The following is a 22056-nucleotide window of genomic DNA, read 5'->3' as shown; positions in this document are numbered from 1 at the left end:
AGTCAGTCGATTATAGTATTTTGTGATAGAAAGACATGTGTACCTAGATATTAAAATAAATGTATTTAATTCTGCATTTGCCTTTAAATATTTAACAAAGCAGCGGTGGGATATTATCCATGTGCTATAACAAGTGTTAAGTTATATTTATACTTATTTAATAGTGATATTTGTTTAAAAACACAATAATAGTATATCGTATGTGAATGTTTCGAAAGTGACAAAAATAGCAATGGAATTTTCCTGCAAGAAGTGAACTTGTGAAGTGTTGTTACGTTAAAATGTTTTACGTGGAATTTTATCCGGAATTTGCACTAAATGCGACGTGTAAATAATATTTAAAGTACGGTGAATCACCTGGGTGTTTTTATGAGTTGTTTTTGGATCAATTTGTGATGTTTCTTTGCCAATGATGTACATTGTACCACATATTTTTTATGACAGGATGTCTGTTGGAACTTCGAACTTGTGTCTGATGGGGTTAAGAGGATTGAACTGTATGTATTTATTAGATAGTTTATTTAATAGATATTAAAATATTTATCGTGATGTATAAGCTATTCAAAGTGTAGCTAATAGACTTATATTTCGCGATTTGATTTTGAAAAAGGTTAAAATATTTATCGGAATATATTTATAAGCTATTCAAAGTGTAGATAATAGACTTATATTTCGCGATTTGATTTCAAAATAAGTTAAAATATTTATAAGGATAGTATATAAGCTAATCAACGTATAGTATTAAGCTTATATTACCTTATTTAAGTTTGAGAAACTGTTCAACGTGTAGCAACAGACTTCTCTTTTATTAACTTCACAATTTTATTATATTAATAATGTATTATATTTTTATAAGCTATTCAAAGTGTAGATAATAGACTTATATTTTGGTATTTGAATTTGAAATAGATTAAAATATCTATAGGGAGATATAAACTATTCAACGTTTAGTAATATTTATATTTCGCGATTTAAATTTAAAATAGATTAAAATATTTATAAGAATATACACTGCGTTTGGGTTTCAATTAGATATGCGCGCTTAAGGTGTGAGCACTGCCGGTTTTTCCACATTTAATAAGGTATGCGTTATTGTTATAATTTATACACATGCATTTATAAATATTTAGAGTGCAGACGGTATAGTCGTAGAGTGTCAATGTCATTTTTAAAATAGCGCTGACTATGGCTTTAGTTTTTGAATATTCTTTTAAATCGTTACTTGTTAATTGCGTGAATTATTTATTAATTTACATTAATAGCATTATTTTAAATTAATTATTTATTCAGTCATTACAATAATTTATATACTATGCAATAAAAACTAATAATCGAGAAAAGAGAAAAATTGATAAAGCGATTTTAATAACATACTGTTACTATCGAGTAGATGAGTTTTGAACATCTTTAACAGTTAAAAATTAATTTTAAATGTTTGGTAATAAATGTTTGAGGAATTTGAGCAGCCGGTTTATTTACCCACTTGCCGGTAATTTAACAACCATATTACGTCACCTACTCATTGTAGATTAGTAATTTCAGAACCTAAAGTATTATTTGTTTAAATCCGTCGATGGACGATTACGCATCGATACTATAGTGGAATAATAGACAGTGTTGCCCATTTTGGCGCTTCCGTCGAAGTGGTATGTCTGGTTGATTGGTGAACGCTCTGTATAAGCTATTCAACGTGTAGTATTGAGCTTATATTGCATTATTTAAGTTCGAGAGGTTGTTCATTGTTTAACGTGTAGCAACAACCTTCTCTCAATTTAACTTCGCAATTTTATTTGAAAAGCATGAATATAAGTAGGTATATATTATTATATGAGTATAGTATATAAAAAGGAAACAAAAGCAATGGGTTGAAGGAAAGGATCCAGACTAAGTTCAAGTTCAACATCCGAATCTAGCAGTAGTAGTAACGACTATGATTACAAGATAAAACCGACAATATCATTTAAATCATCAGACAAGTTCCAAGATTCCCAAATCTAGAGAAACGAACATCGTTCGGGTAGCTTCAGCAAGTAAAAGAGTCTCAACACTCCTCCACTACTCGAAATGTATGTTAGTGATAGACTCGATAGATTAGAGTTACTAGTCAAAAAAAGGCTCATCCAACACCAAGCACAACCAAACGATGCGGTTAATGGAACATTTGTGGAGTCGGAGTGCATTCCTGAATTTTTTTTTGGGATGTTGGGATCTATTAGTGACTGGAACGAACGGCTATGATATTCCACATGTAAATCAGGTTGAGAGGATTGGCTAGAACAGGGTACAATAATTTGAATATATGTCACCTTAGTTGACGTAAGTGAAACTCAAATTGTAGCTAGAGGTATTGATTGTGTTGAAGATAAAAGTGTTTCTTCTGATGTTAGTATAATGACCCGTTCTTTACACAATTCTTGTTTGTTTTCCAAAAATTATGTGTTATGTAATTCAAATTTATCTGAGGAGTAAGCAGTAAAGCTCCTTGACTTACTGAATCAATTTAGGTGCTGTTTTTCACAAAACATTAGTGAATTGGGTAAAACAGCTATTCTTAAAATGCAAATCCATCTTACTGATGATCGTCCTGTCGTGTATCGTCCTTATGGTTTATCTTACAATGAACGAAAAGTTGTACAGACTATCATAAATGATTTACAGGCTAATGGAGTAATTCAAGAATTTAGTTCACCTTATTCAAGTCCGATTCTATTAGTCCAAAAGAAAAATGGAGAAAATCGAATGTGTGTAGATTATCGTGCATTGAATTCGAAGACTGTTAAGAATCGATTTCCACTTCCACGTGCAGACGAGTTCTTAGAAAAATTAAAAGATTGTATGTATTTCACGACTTTACAGCTGAAAACAGAAGCAATTGAACGATTTCCAGAACCTGTTGATGTCGACACTACACGCCAATTTTTGGGTTTGTCAAGTTACTTCAGAAAATATGTAAAGGACTTTGCCACGATTGCAAGACTTTTAACACTTCTCACGAAAAAAGATGTCAAATTTGTATGGGATGACGAACAACGTGTGCTTTCGAAACCCTCAAGAATAAATTGACTTCGAGGCCTGTCCTTGCTGTTTACAATCTGGAGTTAGAAACCATGGTAGTAGTAAATTCATTACATTTTCGAATTCATCTCATCGAAATCCATTTTAAGGTGGTTACAGATTGTAATGCAGTGCGGATCACATTGACCAAAAGAGATATAATTCCCAGAATTGAAAGATGGTGGTTAACCATTCAAGAATTTACTTTGGACATTGAATACCGTCCAGGTACGAAAATGCCACATGCTCTAAGCAGAGATACTGTCGCAAAAATTCCAGAGGAGGCACTCACGGTTAAGATAAACCTTGTGAACATCGATCAAGAAGATTGGATCTTACATGCCCAATTAAAAGATGAAAGATGCAACACTATCATAGATCTGCTGTTGAAATCTCCATCAGATAAGGAAGAAAAAGATATCCAACAAAACTACTGCATTGTAAACAATCGACTATATCGAAAAACTTCAGAAGGCAAAAGGTGGGTTGCTCTAAGGCAAGCCCGCAGGCAGGTTGTTTTGCATTATCATGATGGAACTGGTCACATGTCAGTAGAAAAAACTATTTCGGCAATATCTCAATTATACTGGTTCTCAGGTATGATAAAATATGTTAAGAAATACATTAAAGGTTGTCTAGAAGGCTTATATAATAAGGAACCTGGTGAAAAGCAAAAACCTGGACTTGTGCATTCTATTGAGAAGGTTGCAGTACCTTTTGATACACTGCATATAGATCATCTAGGTCCATTTGTAAAGTCAAAACGAAGGAACTCTTATCTCATTGTCATCGTCGATGCTTTCACTAAGTTCTTTTTTTATGAAGGCTGTGCAGTCCACCAAAGTTACCCCGGTGATTACTTTTTTGAAAAGTGAAATTGAAAACTTTGGTGTAGCAAGAAGAATAATTAGCGATGGAGGTTTTTGCTATACTTCCCAACGATTCAAGGATTATTGTACATCACTTAATATAAAACATGTTCTGAATTCCACTTCTGCTCCTAAAGTAAACGGACAAGTGGAAAGGTATAATTGTACAATAGTAGCTTCTTTATCATCCTGCAGTGAAGACGAGATTACTTGAGATGAATTCGTTCCAAATTGGGGATTGAATTCAACGAAGAATTCAACAACAAAAAAAAACGCCCTACGAAGTAATGTTGGGTTACCAACCAAGAGGTATAGCCGATGCTGTTCTGGCCAACAAAGTGTCATTACAGGAGGCAGACCGGGGCGATCTATCGAAAATATGTGCGGACGTCAAACGAATGACTGATGCAAACCTGGTCAAATAAAAGCAAACATTTGACAAAGTGATTGAATTCAACGAAGAATTCAAGAGGACGTCAAACGAATGACTCCCTAATTACCTAATCCTTATATCATTAAAAAGGGTTTTAGATCATGATCGTTACGTAATCGAGGATCCTCAAGGTTCCGTGAGATCTCAAAAGAAAAATGAAGGTGTGTCATCTAACGATAAGATGAAACCTTTCAATACTGACGTCAGTTCTGAATCCAAAGGGGATTTGGATCCTAACGAAACGGATCTCCAAGATAACAAGCGATTCACAATTATTGTGATCAAAGCTAGCTGTACAAAAAAATTACGTATGTCTTGTTTTAATCTGAATTTATATCATTGGTTTATCAATTAATTTTGATTAATATTATAAAACATAAAAAAATTAGTCAAAACCTTTAACACAGAACTTAAGTCAAAAATAAAAAGAATTAATGAAATTATAAGTAACAATAATAAATACAATCAAACAAGATGCTGTATACAGAATAAGCCAAATAAAAACGGAACATATGCAGTTAATACAGTGTATCGGAACTACATTTGAAATAGTCGACCAATATAAAAGTTTGACACACATAAATCATAGCAACTCAACTACCTGTCTCCTTTTAGGCTAAGGGTACGGCCAGACAAGCGACAATTTACGGCGCCATAAGAGCCGTAAAATGAAGCGCAAAAATGGGTCCCGCGGTGAGTGTAGTGGATGGCCAGACTGAGCTGTAAAATATCGCGAAGCAATATCGAACGGGTCCATCTTCCTCGTCGTGTCGCAAACGAATGGATCTGGGTCTAAATTTGTAGCTCATCTAGCCACAACCACGACCAAAACGCTGTATTTACATCTCGCGACACGCCGTAATTTACATCCTCGTCTGGTGATGCTTTTTACTGCAGCTACTGCCGCTTCATTTTACTGCTGTTACAGCGCCGTAAGAGCAGTAAAATGAAGCGGCAGTAAAAAGAATGATCAGATGGGGATGTAAATTACGGCGTGTCGCTAGATGTAAATACAGTGTTTCGGTCGTTGTTGTGGTTAATTGAGCTACAAATTTGGATCCAGGTCCATTCGTTTGCGACATGACGCCGAAGATGAGCCCGTTCGATGTTGCTGCGCGATATTTTACAGCTCAGTCTGGCCACCCACTACACACTTATGTATGTCGAATTTTTATATTGGTCGACTATTTCAAATGTAGTTCCGATACACTGTATTAACTGCGTATGTTCCGTTTTTATTTGGCTTATTCTGTATGTCCATCGCCAACATCTACATAACCTAACTTTTCTTGTTAAGTTGACGTACACTGCAAAGTTGACGTAAACTGGAAAATATATCTGAATTAAGAATAGACATGCACTGTATAGCTATCTCTGTAATTTAGAGCCACCTGTGATGGCAATAATTTTGGATCACACGTTAGCTAGCTACAAGAGTTCTAACGGAACGAACTTATAAGAGTCATAACGAAACGGATCTCGAAGATAGCTAGCAACAGAACTCTTACGAAACGAGTTCTTAAAGAGTCCTAGGCGAGTTCTAAAGAAACGAACTTATAAGGGTCCTAACGAAACGGATCTCTTAAGATGGTTGACCACAAAAGTATAAGAAACTAGCTCTTAGACCACGGCTCTTCCAACCCATGGTAAGGGGTTTGGAGAGGGCAAGTTCTCTTGGAGCTCTTTTCTTACTATAGGTACCTATTGCATGTTTTGCTTAATGGAATTTACTAATGAGGCGAACTTATAAGTGTTGTTTTCTTATTGCAGGTATTGCATATTTTAGAGGCGAACTTATAAGTCTTGTACTCTTATGGACTTATACTCTTATCTTACAACTCTTAGAGTTGTTGTCTTGCTATTAGTATAGCATTTTTACCTATTGCATGTTGTTTTTAATGTAATTTACTAAAGAATCGAACTTATGAGAGTTGCTTTCTTATTCCATAATTTAGAAGCGAACTTATAAGAGTTGTTTTCTTACTATGGGTGTAGCATGTTTTTTTTAAAGAAATTTACTAGCTGTAGATCTTAAGCTAATATTTCAGGTCCAACTTAAGATGAACTGGATGGATGACTCCTGTTAGATTTAATGTAAAATTATTAGATAGTAGTCCCATTATTAATATGGCATATGTCTTATTTATTTCATAGTCTTGTCTTTTAAAGTTAACATGTTTTTTATGATCTAGGTAAATCAGTGGCATCGGATCCACGAGGACGTGGATAAGGGAAGCGTGGCCGACTGTAAAGAATATTTTCTACGCCGGCCCTGACGGATGACTAAAAGAAATGGATGTTCTGACAAACAGCATAGATGCCCGAATATGGATAATGAAGTATTTAATGAGTCAGTCGATTATAGTATTTTGTGATAGAAAGACATGTGTACCTAGATATTAAAATAAATGTATTTAATTCTGCATTTGCCTTTAAATATTTAACATTGCTATTTTAGTTTAATTTTTGGATTCTCCAATACTTTCTATGAAAATAATATCCTCTTCATTCGTAACGATAGTCATTAGTTTTCGAGATCTTTGAAGTTAAAAATGAAACGACACGGTTATTTTGATTAATGTATTGTGTCGCTTCATTTTTAATTTTAAATATCTCGAAAACTAATCATTTGATCGTTACGAATGAAGAGTATATTATTTACATAAAAAGTATTGAACACTCAAAAAATTACAATAAAATAGCAATTTCGTCAGTGGCGTAGAATTTGGGAAGGGTCAACCAGCCACTATCCCCTGTCGTACGCCTCTGGTAGTAGGTAGAAACGTTTATTTATCTTAATTTAGTAGAGTGTACAGTACCTACACTTTCTGCCGAGAATGATAAGGATACGCCAAATAATTTTAAATTAGTGGGTACAAATAATTTTTAAATTTTAATCATATAAATCATATCAAAAATTAATAAAAATAACTGTGCCGTTTCATATTTAACTTCAAATATCTCGAAAACTAATGACTTTATCGTTACCAATGAAGAGTATATTATTTACGTAGAAAGTATTGGAGAATCTAAAAATGGCACTAAAATAGTAATTCCTCCAGTGACGTAGAATTTGAGAAGGGTCAACCATTCAATATCCCCTGTCGTACGCCTCTGGTAGTAGCTATAAACGTTTGTTTATCATAATTTAGTAGGGTGTATAGTAGTCGCACTTTCTGCCAAGTATGAAAAGGACACGTCGAATAATTTTAAAATGCTGAGCAAAAATAGTTTTTAAATTTGTAGATAAAACACTCTGTAACTCAGTAAGGAACCACATTTTATCTAAGTGTTTTGGGTTAAATCTTCGTATTTTGTGCTAAGGTTTCTCCAGTTACTATATGGACAATTATTAATGAAACACCCTGTATATGCAGCGTTGGGACAGAAAGGGTTAACGTACATACAATCGACGGATACCACACTTTTTACAACATGGGTATCATTTCTTGTATTGCACCAAAACATGCAATAGCTCCTAACCAATCCATTCCTCAGCTAAAAACTAAACCCGCACCTGAGGTTTATGGAAGTCAGAGAGCTGTTCAACTAATACATTTTGAAAGGTCAAAACCTCAAGGTTTATCAGAAATCAAGATCCGAAGGGAATGGTCACACCAACTGAAACTGTGACTCCATCTGTGCCTGATCTTCTGTGGCTCTAAAGGAAAAGCAGAGACATTCTCGGTATTTTAGGATGGAATGGATTCATGGAAGCTGTGAGAATGGACATACCATATTCATATTATGAACTAACATTTATTATTTGTACAGAAAACTAGGAGAAATTTATCAAATGACAGCATTCTAATAAAAACTAAAGTTTTGGAATGTTAAAGGTGGGTTTTGCCGAGACCGTTAAAAATTGGCAATTTTCAACTTGCACTTTAGACCGAACGGTTCGTCTGAAAAAAAGTAAATAGTGATATTTGTAGATAATTTTAAGTACTTTAATTTCTGTTAACAGACTATTTACTAAAAGTTAATAGTTTTCGAGATTTGAGCAAAAATGCGGAAAAACTGAATTTTTTCGATTTTCTAGCGATTTTTTCAATGTTCCGGCAAGAAATTTTATCCGAAAACCTCATATTCGGATTCAGCAGCCCAAAATTCATATATAATGAAAGAAATCAGAACTACCCCAAAACTTTCCCACTAGGGAGCTCGTAGAGTACAAATTGACTGAATCATATGTCGTATGTTGTATTTGACACAAATTTTTTACATACAATGTAACAATAACTCCGAAATTATGGCATTTAGGTATAGGGAACATAACATGAAAAATAATCAGAATTTCTTAAAGACTTCAAAACGTAAAAAATTTACAGGGTATTCTATTTGAAATAAGGAAGTTCATTAGATTTCCAGAAAAACGGAAGATCTGACAACAATGTAAGAAAGACTTCTATTACAACCTAAGAAAGACGTCTATATAATAGGAACTACTATCAGAGTTGTCTTAAATATCTAAAAAAACCGAAAATCTTTGGAAATCCAAATCTTCAGCTATGGATGCTTTAATAAATAAGTTTGCCGAACAAAATGTGAGAAACGTTCATTTTTAAATTGTTTGGGTAACATATTATTGGCTCGCAAGCAGAAGCATTTGTATTTGGAATTATACAGTGCTGTTCAGATAAAACTATCCACCTTAAATAACTTTTGAACCACTGATTTTTAGAAAAAACGCAAAAACACTTCAAATAATACTTGAAGGGGGAGACATTATGCCATATTTAAACTTGCCGGGAAAGTCACCCTCCCACCCCCATACCATCCCTTTTTTTAATTACATAGTCCACCTTTTTTATTTTATATTTGGATTCTCCTCTTTGTACTGATTTCAAAAATGTAGGGGAGAGTTGGACAAAACGGGAGACCATTCTTGTTTACTTTTACTACGGAAAATATGTTAAAGAAATTATCATAATATTATTTTTTATAGGTATAACATTTATTGCAGCACACAAAACACATATTTTTAGCTATTTTTAATAACTAGAAAATAGTAAAAAAAATATTTATTAAAGTCCTACACATTCCGTTTTATCCAACCACGGTTGGATAAAACGGGATAGGTTTATAATATTTAATTTTTTGTATAAAATTATCTAAAACTTAATATATATATATATATATTAAAAATTTTTTTGGGGAATGCAGTCAATAAATTTTTTGGGCTATTATTATTTTTATTTATTATATATTTATATATTTATTATACAGACTGCATTCCCCAAAAAAATTTTTATTACATTCCAACAGTCATTACACATTAACAATTATATATATATATATATATATATATATATATATATATATATATATAGACTTTTGATGACTTCTATTAGTTTTCTATCAACTCCTCTTCTAATTAGACTGTTCCATATTGTTTCTCTTTTCGCTCTGTCGAATGCTTTTTCTAGGTCGATGAAGGCCATGTACGCTTTGGTTTTAGTCAGTAGTGTTTTTTCTGTTATTTGCTTCACTGTGAATACAGTCGGAAAAATAAGAGAATACCCATGAACGAACATATAAAACACGCTGTATTTTCCGGTCACTGTGTCACACAAAAAATTGGCCAGCAAAAGTACATGTAATAATTATTGTTACATCTACTTGCACTGGACAATTTCCTTTGTGATACGGTGAAAGGAAAATACAGCGTGTTTTATATGTTCGTTCATGGGTATTCTTTCATTTTTCCGACTGTATGTGATCTTGCACCCCTCGTCCTTTCCGGAAACCACTCTGGGCTTCTTCTAGTGTCGTTTCTATTATATTCTTCAGCTTTTGTTCTAATACTGTTTCATATACTTTCAGTGCCGTACATAGTAGTGTAATTCCTCTATAATTGTTATATTCTTTGATATCTCCTTTCTTATGTATGGGCAGTATTACTCCCATCTCCCGGTCCGACGGTATTTCTTCTTTCTTCCATGCCTCATTGCATATTTCTCTGAGCAATTTCCTACCTTCCAGTCCCATATACTTCAGCATTTCTGGTGTTATTCTATCATGTCCAGGAGATTTCCCATTTTTAAGTTTCTTTATTGCTGTTTCTATTTCTTCGTTTGTTATTTCATCTGTGTTTTCTTCCTGTTCTGTTCTTTCTTCATTTTCTTCGTTGTTTTCTTCTCTGTTTACTTCATTACTAGTTAGTAGTTCTTGAAAGTGTTGCTTCCATCGTTCCATTATTTCTTGATCGTCTCTTATTATTGTTCCATCTGTGTTTTTTATTCTTGTATCTCTTGTTGGTTTGTCTATTCTTATATTTTTCATTGTTCGATAGAAAACTTTCTGATTTTCTTTACTATTGTATTCCATCTGTTGTCCGAATTGTATCCAGGTCTTTTCTTTTTCTATTTTTATCATGTCTCTTACTTTCTTTCTTTCTTCTTTGTATCTATCGTAATTTTCCTCGGTTTTGTTCCCTAAATACTTTTCCCACATTTTCTTCTTCATTTTTACATGGTTTTTGATTTCATCATTCCACCAGCTCGTTTGTTTAGTTTTGTTGTTTTTCCTGTACACCTCACACGCTTCTCTTGCCGTTTCAATTAATATACCTTTGAGTAGTTGCCATTTTTGTTCCAAATTGCTTACCTGTATTGGTCTCATCAAGTTTGTTATTTTTAAGTTTGTCAGTTCTTCGTATTTTTGAGCTATTTGTTTGTCTCTAAGCTTATAGTTTTTAATTGTTTCGGACTCAATCTTTTTTCTATTTTCTGCTGCTCTAGTTTGGGGTTCTATCCTATGTTTTATTTTAGCTTCTAATAAGTAGTGGTCACTGCTTATTTCCGGTCCTCTTCTAACTCTTATATCTTGGAGTGCCCTTCTATTATTGCGTTCTATCAGTATGTAGTCGATTATTGATTTTTCCGTTTCTCTTGGTCCTTGTCTTGTAAATTTATGAATATTTTTATGCTCATAATGTGTGTTTGTTACTATTAGGCTATTTAATTCACAAAATTCTATTAATCTTCTTCCATTGTTATTTCTCACCTCCTCACCATATTTTCCAATTACATCAGATGTCGACATATCCTTGGTTCCTACTCTACCATTAAAATCTCCAATAATAAATATATTTCCTTTACTGTTTTCTACGGCTATGTTGAGGTCTTCCCAGAATTTGTCCTTTATTTCCTTTTTCTCATTTTCATCTGGGCCATACACCGTGATTATGGTTAGGTTTTCTTCCCCTTCATCCTTCATCTCTACTGTAAGTATTCTTTCTGTCCAACTTTCCCATGTTTGTATGTGCTTTATTCTGTCTTTATGTATTACACATCCCACTCCCGCTGCTGCTTTTTTTTCGTTTGGCACACCGCTGTATATGAGAATATGTCCACCTTCCAAATACATTTCTCCATTGCCTTTCTTTTTGGTTTCTGTTATTCCTAGTATTTCTATTCTGTTTCTATCAAACTCATAGCTTAATTCTGCCTCTTTTCCATTTAGTCCTCTCACATTCCACGTTGCTAGTCTCCAAATTGTTTGTTTATTACTCTTACCATTTTCATTTCCTGTTCTTTGCCTCGTCGTTTCCGTTGATGTCTTGCCATCTCTTTTCCATGTGGTTATTGTAGCCAGTTTTTTGTTTGCGTGTTATTGCTTCTTTGTTCTTGTATCAATTCATTATTTTTTGTACTCCATATCCATTTTTCTCCATTGATTATTAATTTTTGATATCCTATTTTTACTTTCTTGTTTTCTTCTCTCTTTTTTTCTGCAATTATTTTGAGTTTATTTTGGATTACTCTTTCTTTTACAGTCAGATCATTATTTATATAAACCTGTTTGTGTTCTCCTCTCATTAGTAGTGTTTTATTTTTCATTATTTCCAATTTTTTTGGGAAGTTATCTACTTTGACCAAGTATGTTTTGTTCTTGATTTTTCTTACTTTTGCATTATTTATTGCAACTTTTAATTCCTTATCGACGAAGTTTTTGACATGGTCTTCTATTTCTTTTTCGTTAATATTTGGTATATCCAATCCGTTTATGATTATATTGTTTTTCCTGTTTTCCCTATCATTCGTTTCTATTCTATTTTCTACTTCCTCTATGTAGTTCACTTTAGCTCGTATTTCCTTTATCTCTTTTTTCATCTGCACATTTTCTTCTATTAGTCTTTTTATTTCATCCTTATACATCTGATTCATTTCTTTCACTTCTCTGATTAGATCTCTTGTTTCTTTCATCATTTCCTCTTCATTTTCGGCGATCAGTTCCTTTATGAATTCTTTAATTTCTATTATTTGTTCTTTTTGAAAACTCATATTTAATTGATAATGTTTTATTCGATAATTTACTATTGCTGAGTTTGTGTTGCATACGCTATCGGCGTACTTCACTCTTGTTTTGTAAGTATTATGTGTTGCCTACTCTGTCGGCGTAATATATGTAACTATGTAATAATGTGTTCTGTGGTTACCGTACAGTTTGTTTGCTCTATGCACATCAGGCGTAAGACATTTGACACACCTCAAAAGTGCGGATGTCAAAATATCTATTCCATGTGCAAGTTTCAAGGTTATTTCTATTTTTATTATAAACGATTTTGACTTACTAAATCTTGTTTTTGGCTTCGTATTTCACTCACATTCACTGCTAAGTGTTCCAATTTTCCAATGGTCACAATTTCGCAATTTTCTACTTGTAAGTTTCCGTTATTTCGAAGTTTTCTTACAGAGCGGATTTATCACGTGTTTACTATCACCAGTGGCGTAACTCGATTTTCTAAAAATATTCTAAAACTTAATTTATGTCTAAATTAAGTAGACATTAAACTGTATAGTAAAATTTACTCTTGAAAGAATAATATCTTCAGTAGTCAGAAACTTAAAAATTGGCGTTCGTTACGTTTTATGGCAAAATGGGAAATATTTCCTTTTATTCAGATCTAGGTACGTATATCAGAACTAAAGTAACATAAATATATGTTGTTCTTCTCTGCGGTATGAGAAAACGCTTCATATCTCTATTTAAAAAATTAATAGGCCAACAAATAAATAGGTAGATAGAACGGGACATAAAAAACTGTATCCCATTTTATCCAACTTATAAGTGTCCCGTTTTGTCAAACTCAAACATTTTTCAAAACAAAAATGGCTGCTGCCTAAATGTGAAAGTAAAATTAGGTAGACTACACATGAGAATATTCGTTAATGACTGCTTAATTAAATGTAATAGTCACCGGAACTATATTTTTATATAAGTATGTAGGCAGTATAATGTAGAAAACAACGCACTTAAAAGTTCAAAGTATCAAAAAAATAGAGTCAAACAATTCTAAACACAACAACGTTTCATCAAATACTGGCATCGAGGTAAAACGAACTGAGAATGTTAAAATGACGACTGATAACAAGTTTCCGTCGTTGTCCGATTGATAACACTACTAGTTGGGTCTCTAGGCTAGGTATCCCGTTTTATCCGACTATCCCGTTTTATCCAACTCTCCCCTATAACACATGAGGCTTAAAGTGATTAGTTTATGAGAAAATTATATACAAAAGCAAGAAAACTGGATTGAAAAATATTATTTTTTAACAATTATATTACATACAAACATTTAGGATGAACATTTCACTACCAAAAATTTTAACAATAATTATTCAAAATGACTTTTGAAATTTTCAATAATTATTGTAAAAATTTTGAATAATTACTGTTAAAATTTTTGGTAGTGAAATGTTCATTTTAAATGTTAAAAAATAATTTTTATTCGATCCAGTTTTTTTGCTTTTGTATTTATTTTTCTCATAAACTAATCACTTTAAGCATCAATTGTTATACATTTTTGAAATCAGTACAAAGAGAAGAATCCAAATATCAACTAAAAAAAGGTAGAAGTAATTTAAAAAAAAATAAGGGATGTTATGGAGGATGAGAGGGTCTCTTTCCCGGCAAACTTAAATATGCGTTTTTTCTAAAAAAAAAACAGTGGTTCAAAAGTTATTTAAGGTGGATAGTTTTATCTGAAAAGCACTGTATACATAAATATAATGTACACTTCGCATCATAAAAAACTGGTACAACTCTTATAATCGAAAATCGTGTTTTTCAAGTTGTGTAAGTTGATCTTGTCAAATGTGTCATTCTAATTTCTAGGGCAACGTTGCCAATTCAACAAAAACATTAAGTATATCAAACCAGTTAAAAACAGGGCTGTGTGACAGACCACAGGTGACAGTTTACATTGGGAAAAAAGTGTACCAGTTTTATATGATGCGAAGTGTACCAATACATAATATTATAGTATCATTGGGTACAGCTTAAATAAAAAAATCTTTAGCTGTCATTTAACATTACATAAATATTAATAATAAAATTTGTTTATTTGATGTTTTAATTTTATGTTGACGTTTAGTTGTGTCAAACGAAAACAAACACAGTTATGAGCACGCTAATAACCGGCCAAATAACACAAAAGATGGAAAACATATTAAGTTATGAGATAAAAAGGAATGAAGCTAGTGGAGGTGGGAAATTTAGCGATAAAAACCTATAAATTTACATTATATTTATTGTTTCCCATCTTTAGCCGGATCAGAGGACTATGTCACAGAATAACTAACCACACAGAAGCGAATCTGACTCTCGTTTCCATTGATTTTGTTGGGACCGAAATATTTGACCTGCTGCACCAGTTACAGAATAGAACTTGATGTTCTAAATTCTAAGGAATAGACCATTCCAAATGATGTAATATTTTTGACAAATAGTTATAATTAAATATGAAATATAAAATTTAACTAGAAACATAAATAAAATATAAAATAAAACATATATAAATATAAAATTTAACTATAAACAACTGTCACTGTCAGTCGCAAAAGTGAGGTTGCACCAGTTACGTGACGCATCAGCATGAAATTTATGTTACCATTTTCGGCCTGAGTTTCGCTTCTGTATGGTTAGTTATTCTGTGACTATGTCAACTAAAACTGTCACTGTCACATTGGCAGTTAGTCCAATACGTCTAAAGGTGGAAAACAATAAATATATTTATTTATTTATTTTTTATTTATTTATTTACGGGCAAGCCCAATTCAGAAAATATTATTACAAAAAAAAATATTACAAAGACAAAAGCAAAACCATAAACAGTGTCAACACAAAGAACAAACATTATAATATGTATTGGATAACAAAGCTAATAAGTTAAAGGAAAAAAAGAACATTACGATATAAAAAACAAACAAAGTTTAAGTTTAAAAAATTGCTGATAGAAATTATATCACTAACACTGTATGTTCAACAAATGGTTTTTAAAATCTATCCAAGGAATTGCAGAATATATTTAAGTCATTTAGAGAATTCACAAGTCTAAGTGTTCGTGGTAAAAAATTGTTGTAGTTATATCTATGAAAGCTTATGTGAAAAGATTGAGTTTGTCTTGTTGACCGAGTAGGTACAAAAAGACCAATTTTTGACAGAAGATCGGGACAGCTACTATTACCATTAATAATGTTGAATAAGATTGTCAGATCTTTTCTTTTTCTATGGGTTTCTAATGAAGTAATATTACTTATAATTACTATTAACTATTACTAATAATAATTCAATATCTGTGTAGCTACGATATATATGTTGTTTAAAAGCTATGTATCTGAGAAATGTATGCTGAACTCTATCAAGTTTATTTTTATGAACTAGATAATATGGAGACCACATAGAAGAACAAAAATCAAGATGAGATCTAACAAGTGAGCAATATAAAATTTTCATTGAATTTATATCTGTGAAATCATGAGATGTTCTTTTAATGAAACCAAGCATTTTCATAGACTTTTGGGCAACGGTACTAATGTGGTGTTTAAAGCTGAGTGAAGAGTCTAATATTATGCCTAGATCTCTGATTTGTGTGCATGATTGCAACGCCTGATCGTTAATAGTATAGTCATGTGTTACTAAATGGTGATTCCTACAGAAACGCATAATATAACACTTACCAACATTTAATTCCATGCCATTAAGAAAGCACCACTGGGATAATTTATTAATATCTGATTGTAGTAAAAGAATATCATCATGAGATCTTATTATTGTAAAGCACTTAATGTCATCAGCGAAAAGGAGAGCTTTTGTATGGGAAAAAGAAGTGATAATATCATTAATGAATAGATTAAATAGTAGCGGTCCCAGGTGTGAACATTGAGGAACACTTGAAGCCACAGGAAAAATGTTAGAATAACAGTGATTTACTGTTTATAATGTAATAATGTATATAATGTAAATTTATAGGTTTTTATCGCTAAATTTCCCTACTTTACTAGTTTCATTCCTTTTTACCTCACAACTTAATGTTTTCCATCTTTTGTGTTATTTGGCCGGATATTAGTATGCTCATCACTGTATATTTGAATAAGGATTGTATTAGTATACTTTATACTAATTATTCTCTCTCCTCCCCAGCATCTGCCTCCAAGTATCTCTGTCTCTGGCTGCTCTCCTCCAGTTGTCCACCGTCAATATCCACTTCCTACTGGCTGACATCTCACCATAGTTCTGCTAAGTGTTCTGTCATTATCCATCCTTATAAGGTGACCTGTCCAGCGCAATTTTTGTATTTTTGCATAATTTGCTGTAGACTGTAGAGGGCTCTCTGTAATATTGGTATAACTCGTGGTTGAACCTTATTCTCCATATACCATTGTCGCAAATGGGTCCCAGTATCCTCCTTTATCTTTCTTTCACAAGTATTAATATGAAAGTATACTAGGTAATTATTAGATACTTAAATATTTTGTTCAATACAAGCGTTTTTGCTTCTTGTGTTGAATAGAAAAGGGCTCAGCGACAAATTTTGATATGGGTCCTTGTGGGGCCTGAACTACCCCATGTTAATCTGTATAATTTTGGCATGTAGAAATTATACTAAATTTTGTATATTATAGTGTTTATATTTTATTTATTTATTTTTTTAAACTAGGTACATCAACTTTTAAAAAATTAAGTCATAAGTATTTGAATTTATTTAAAAGGACAAAAAATTAGAAACATATTTAAAAAAAAATAGAATTTTTTCAAGCCGAACGTAACTTATTGCTTCCTGCTACCCTATTTACCAAATTTGGTAAATAATATCCCAAAGACTTGTTGATATTATTATTTCAAATTTCAAAGTGGTTAAAAAAGTTCATTAAAATAAGTAAAAATTGAACATTTACTTACCTGCCATTGTTTGGCTTGGGCTAAAAACCAACAAGAGTGCTTTTATAATTTTATCTGAATCATTCACTTTTCATGTTGTTCTGAAGCTATTTTCTTGTGGCATTTTTACAATTTTAACTATTTAGAATGGGAAATAAGCCACAATATTATTAAAAAATGATTTTTATTAACGTTTCGACGCCCAAATCGGGTGCCGTTGTCAAAATACAAAATACTATTGGGCGTCGAAACGTTAATAAAAATCATTTTTTAATAATATTGTGGCTTATTTCCCATTCTAAATAGTTAAAATTCACTTTTCAGTATAATACTTATTTAAACCAAAAAATAGATTAAAGTTGTAAGTCTAGCACATTACAAACCAAATTATTATTCTTTAACTGAAATTTTTAACCTGTTCTGCACCTAACCCCAAGCTAAAAATTCTATTTCATTCGAATCGATAGTTCATAACAATGTCTGGAGATATTTGTACTAGATTTATATGCTTTATTTAGATGGTCTGCTACAGTTATGTGCCATATTTAGGAAACCTTTTCATCAAACTGTCAGTCATTATTTCTAACCAAACCGTGTAGAGATTTCTAGAAAATTTTTGCGCACGACAGGCAGAGCTATCTAAATTTTAGCATAGATGGTGCGCTGTTCGGTTATATACAGGGTGGAACAGGTGGAACTCACTTCTGGAATAAAATTTGTTTTAAAAAATTATAAAAACCGCTGATAAAGTCGTTTCGCTAAACTCAGACACAACTGGCTAGTGATTTTAGTACGTAATTTTGCCAATTTGGTAAATCCTGGGATATGCGGATGACCTACTCATCTTAGCCCACGGAAAATTTAATGGTACAGTCAGAGATCGAATGCAACAACAGTCTGACCGTAGTTACAGAAAGGCAGGGGCGTAACAGAGGCCCCCGCAGCGTGAAGCTTGCGGGGGGCCCCAATCGCTTAGGGGCCCCATATTGTCATCTGATATTATGTAAAAATCTGTTGTTATATTATTTTACGTTTTGTGTTTAAAATTAAATACGTAAATTTCTTAATAGACATATTTGCCAAGTGAATTACCTCATAATATCTAGAAACTTAATTCCTTCCGGCCTACCGAAATTTTATGGCAACGACAATAAACTATAATGCTTTGTACGTGACTATTGAATGATTTGAGAATTGCAATTTGCCGAATTTTACAACAATATTTCTAAATCTAGAAATGGGTTTTCTCTTTAATCTTTACCTACGTTTAGTATTTCGATACAATTATCCAGAGGCGTAACAGAGGCCTTGCAGCATGAATCTTACGGGGGGCCCAATATGTCAAGGACCCCATCTTGTTGTCTAATACATATATATATATATATATATATATATATATATATATATATATATATATATATATATATATATATATATATATATATATATATATATATATATATATAAATGTGTTGTTATATTATTTGCATACATACGTTTTTTAAGCAGTGCAGTATTGAAAATGAAGTTGTCCATCCGAATTAATAAAATTGTAGATAAATTCGCTGATAGTAGATAGTGCACGAAGAAAGTTGTTCATCTCGTAGAATAATACTAATGTATTCATTTAGTAGATACAGAAGATACAGAAATATAAGACTATAAGATACAGAAAATGGTGTACTTATACATGAAGCCTATTGACACAGTAAAATCACAGTTGAAGCTCATGAAAAATTATTCTTATTTGTCCAATTTCAAATCGAATATTTCAACCTAAAATAACCAAAAAATGAATCCATTTTCGGGAAAAACTCTTAAAACTTTTTTAGATGTTAAAAAAAAGCTTTATTTTTATTTTTTATAAAAGTTTCTAGCACCAAAACTATACGAGTTAAGCTCAAAATAAAGTTGGCCCCTTTTTTGGTAAAAAAATCGTGAAAATCTGCCCCTATTTTGTACCCCAAATAAAATTTATCATTAGCGCTTTACCATTTACTTTAAATATTTATTGTTTATATGATCTTTAAGTTTGACCGGTTCAAAGTTCTTATTTTTGAAAAAGATTTAAGGTTTTTTATTTTCGAAAAATAACCTTTCCACCTTAAAAATGATTTTGAATTTTGTATAACTTAATTTTTTCAAAATAACTTAAAAAGTATTATGTTGATTTTTTTACCACGAGGAGTAAACTAAAAAGACAGATTCACACCCAAGAAAGTTACTTACTCGAAATGTCACCAAATTCATCTTCTTTTTTCGTTGATCATATCAGCTTTCGATGATAATCCATACATATTATATTATACTAACACATCGCTAAAGAGTTTTAAAAACAATTGCTTTTATATAAAAGTAGACTAAAAATCTAAAAATTAAAGGAATAATGCAGAAAACACAAAAATCGCAGATATACTTAATTAACCTATAAAATGACAGAAGTGTCAAAATTTGATAAATGCCATTAGTGTCAAAATTTAATAACAGTGGAGTAAACTTGCCTACGGTTGGACCAATTAGAAACAAGCATTACAGCGCGGTAAATTTGAATCACTCCTCTTGGTTAAAAAACAAACAATAGAGAGATATCGCAAATGCATTTTTATCGCACGCTAATAGCGGAATACGCTATTTTGACATGTACGCAAGCGCAGAATGAATGTTACGCTAATACCGGATAGCGTGTCCCGCTATTTAGGTTGAAATAAGGGACGGTAATAACGTTAACGCTAATTTGACATTTGGGATGAAACATAAAAATAATGTATAGAATACAAATTTTATAAACTAAATACTGTGAATCATCTTATGTTGAGAAACACGTGCATTTTTATTTTGTCTACAATAGACTACTTTTTGTGGTTAGGATATTATTTATTCAGATATTTTATATTATTTTTATACTAACTATTTATATTTATTGTTGGTTAAACCATTAAAATTAAAATGCATGTCAACCAGCTCAATATCCAAATTAATTTTTCAATAAAAAACAATTACAGTATTCCTCAAAATTAATTTCTAGGTTACATTGTAATACCAAACGTCGGTTGTCATAATAACGTTAAGCCCCGCCCCAGAACATTTGCGATAACTCTCTTGTTGCCTGTGCTGAAATAGAACGTTATACGTTATTTACGTCTTGACACGATATTATCGTTTGCATTTGCGATATCTCTCTAATAGTGATACGAAAAATCTCAAAGAGTAAAGAAATGCAAGTAGGTCTTGCTTTTATAAATATTTTGGCTTTATTTTGTTTTCTGTAAGACAAAAATTAGTTAAGACATGGCTGTTTAAAATTTGCATATACTCGTGATTAGTGACTCGTCAAGACCTTCAACTAAAACCCATTTAAAAATAAGCACTTTGAACCGGTGAAACGTACAAGTCGTACAAAAAAGTTAGGTAATTTGTAAGGCCATAATGATTAGTTTTATTTGGGGTGCTAAATAGGGGGAGATTTTCACAATTTTTTACCAAAAAATGGGATTAACTGTATTTTGAGCGTAACTGGCTTAGTTTTGATGCTAGAAACTTTTGTAAAAAATAAAGCTTCTTTTAAACACTTTAAAAAAGTTCTAATGAGTTTCCCCGAACAGTATTTTATTTTTTGGTTATTTTATGTTGAAATATTCGATTTGAAATTTGACGAATAAGAAAAACTTTTCATAAGCTACAAGTTTTCTTTTACTGAGTCGATAGACTTCATTTTTGTTTCATTTTTTTTAATTTTTTATAAGCTAGATACATTTTTGCTAAGAATATTCTTTTCGATCGAATACTTACTCTTTGAACTATTTGCGAAAAATCGCCTAAAAGCGTGTTTTTTTTTGTTGAGCAATAAACATTTTTACTCATAAATAACTCGAAAAGTCTTGAGTTGACCACTTCGGTGGTGACACTAAAAATTACACGGTATCGCCATGTTTTACGTTGATTTACTGGGCTGTAACAAATATAGCTGTTTGTTACACATGTCGCATTTAGTAATTTTTTAAAGGGGACCCCATTTCCAATTCTGCGGGGCGGGCCCCGACGGAGTTTGTTACGCCACTGCAGAAAGGACTTCAAATGAAGGGCTTAACATCAGTCCTCTTTAGGTAAAAAACCATGAAATTTACTTAAAAGAGGAATTTAGAGGAATTCTAAATCGTATATATTTAAGTCTGGTGAGTGAAGTAAAGTATCTCGGTATAATACTAGACTCAAGACTTTCTTGGAATCAGCAGATAGAAAGAATAACGAAGAGAGCGGTGACTACGTTAATGGTAGCCAGACGTATTAATGGACAAATGTGGGATTTGAGACAAAAGCGCAGCAAAAAAGTGCCATCATCAAATTAAGCAAGGTGCAAAGACTTGCTTGTCTCAGGATCACGGGGTCTATGAGTGGCACACCTACGGCAGCTATGGAGGTACTACTGGATCTCCCTTCTTTACATATAACAATAAGAAGTGAGGCGAGAATGGGATATATTATAGACTGCGAGAAAACCTGAGCAACGTACCAGTTACATCAGGACATAGTAGA

The 22056-nt window shown here is 32.2% G+C and overlaps 1 protein-coding gene across 2 annotated transcripts in view; it reads right to left on the bottom strand.

The window, feature by feature from the left end:
* Positions 1 to 17840, bottom strand: part of LOC126890015 (uncharacterized) — a 71638-nt gene extending 53798 nt beyond the window's left edge. Inside the window, exons 1-2 of one of the 2 annotated variants that reach the window (XM_050658816.1) lie at positions 17545 to 17840; positions 9675 to 13104 (exon numbers count right to left, since the gene is read on the bottom strand). In XM_050658816.1, coding sequence (XP_050514773.1) covers positions 10057 to 11727 — 1671 coding nt within the window. In that variant the 5' untranslated portion in view covers positions 11728 to 13104; positions 17545 to 17840 and the 3' untranslated portion in view covers positions 9675 to 10056. Of the gene's footprint in view, positions 1 to 9674; positions 13105 to 17544 lie in introns of those variants that run through there. The other variant, XM_050658817.1, reaches the window with a different exon arrangement.
* Positions 17841 to 22056: the final 4216 nt, after the last annotated feature.

This window comes from Diabrotica virgifera, chromosome 8 (assembly GCF_917563875.1).
Source record: "Diabrotica virgifera virgifera chromosome 8, PGI_DIABVI_V3a".
Lineage (NCBI taxonomy): Eukaryota > Metazoa > Arthropoda > Insecta > Coleoptera > Chrysomelidae > Diabrotica > Diabrotica virgifera.
Note: the sequence above shows the minus strand (reverse complement) of the source record. Positions and strands in the feature narration are given on the sequence as shown.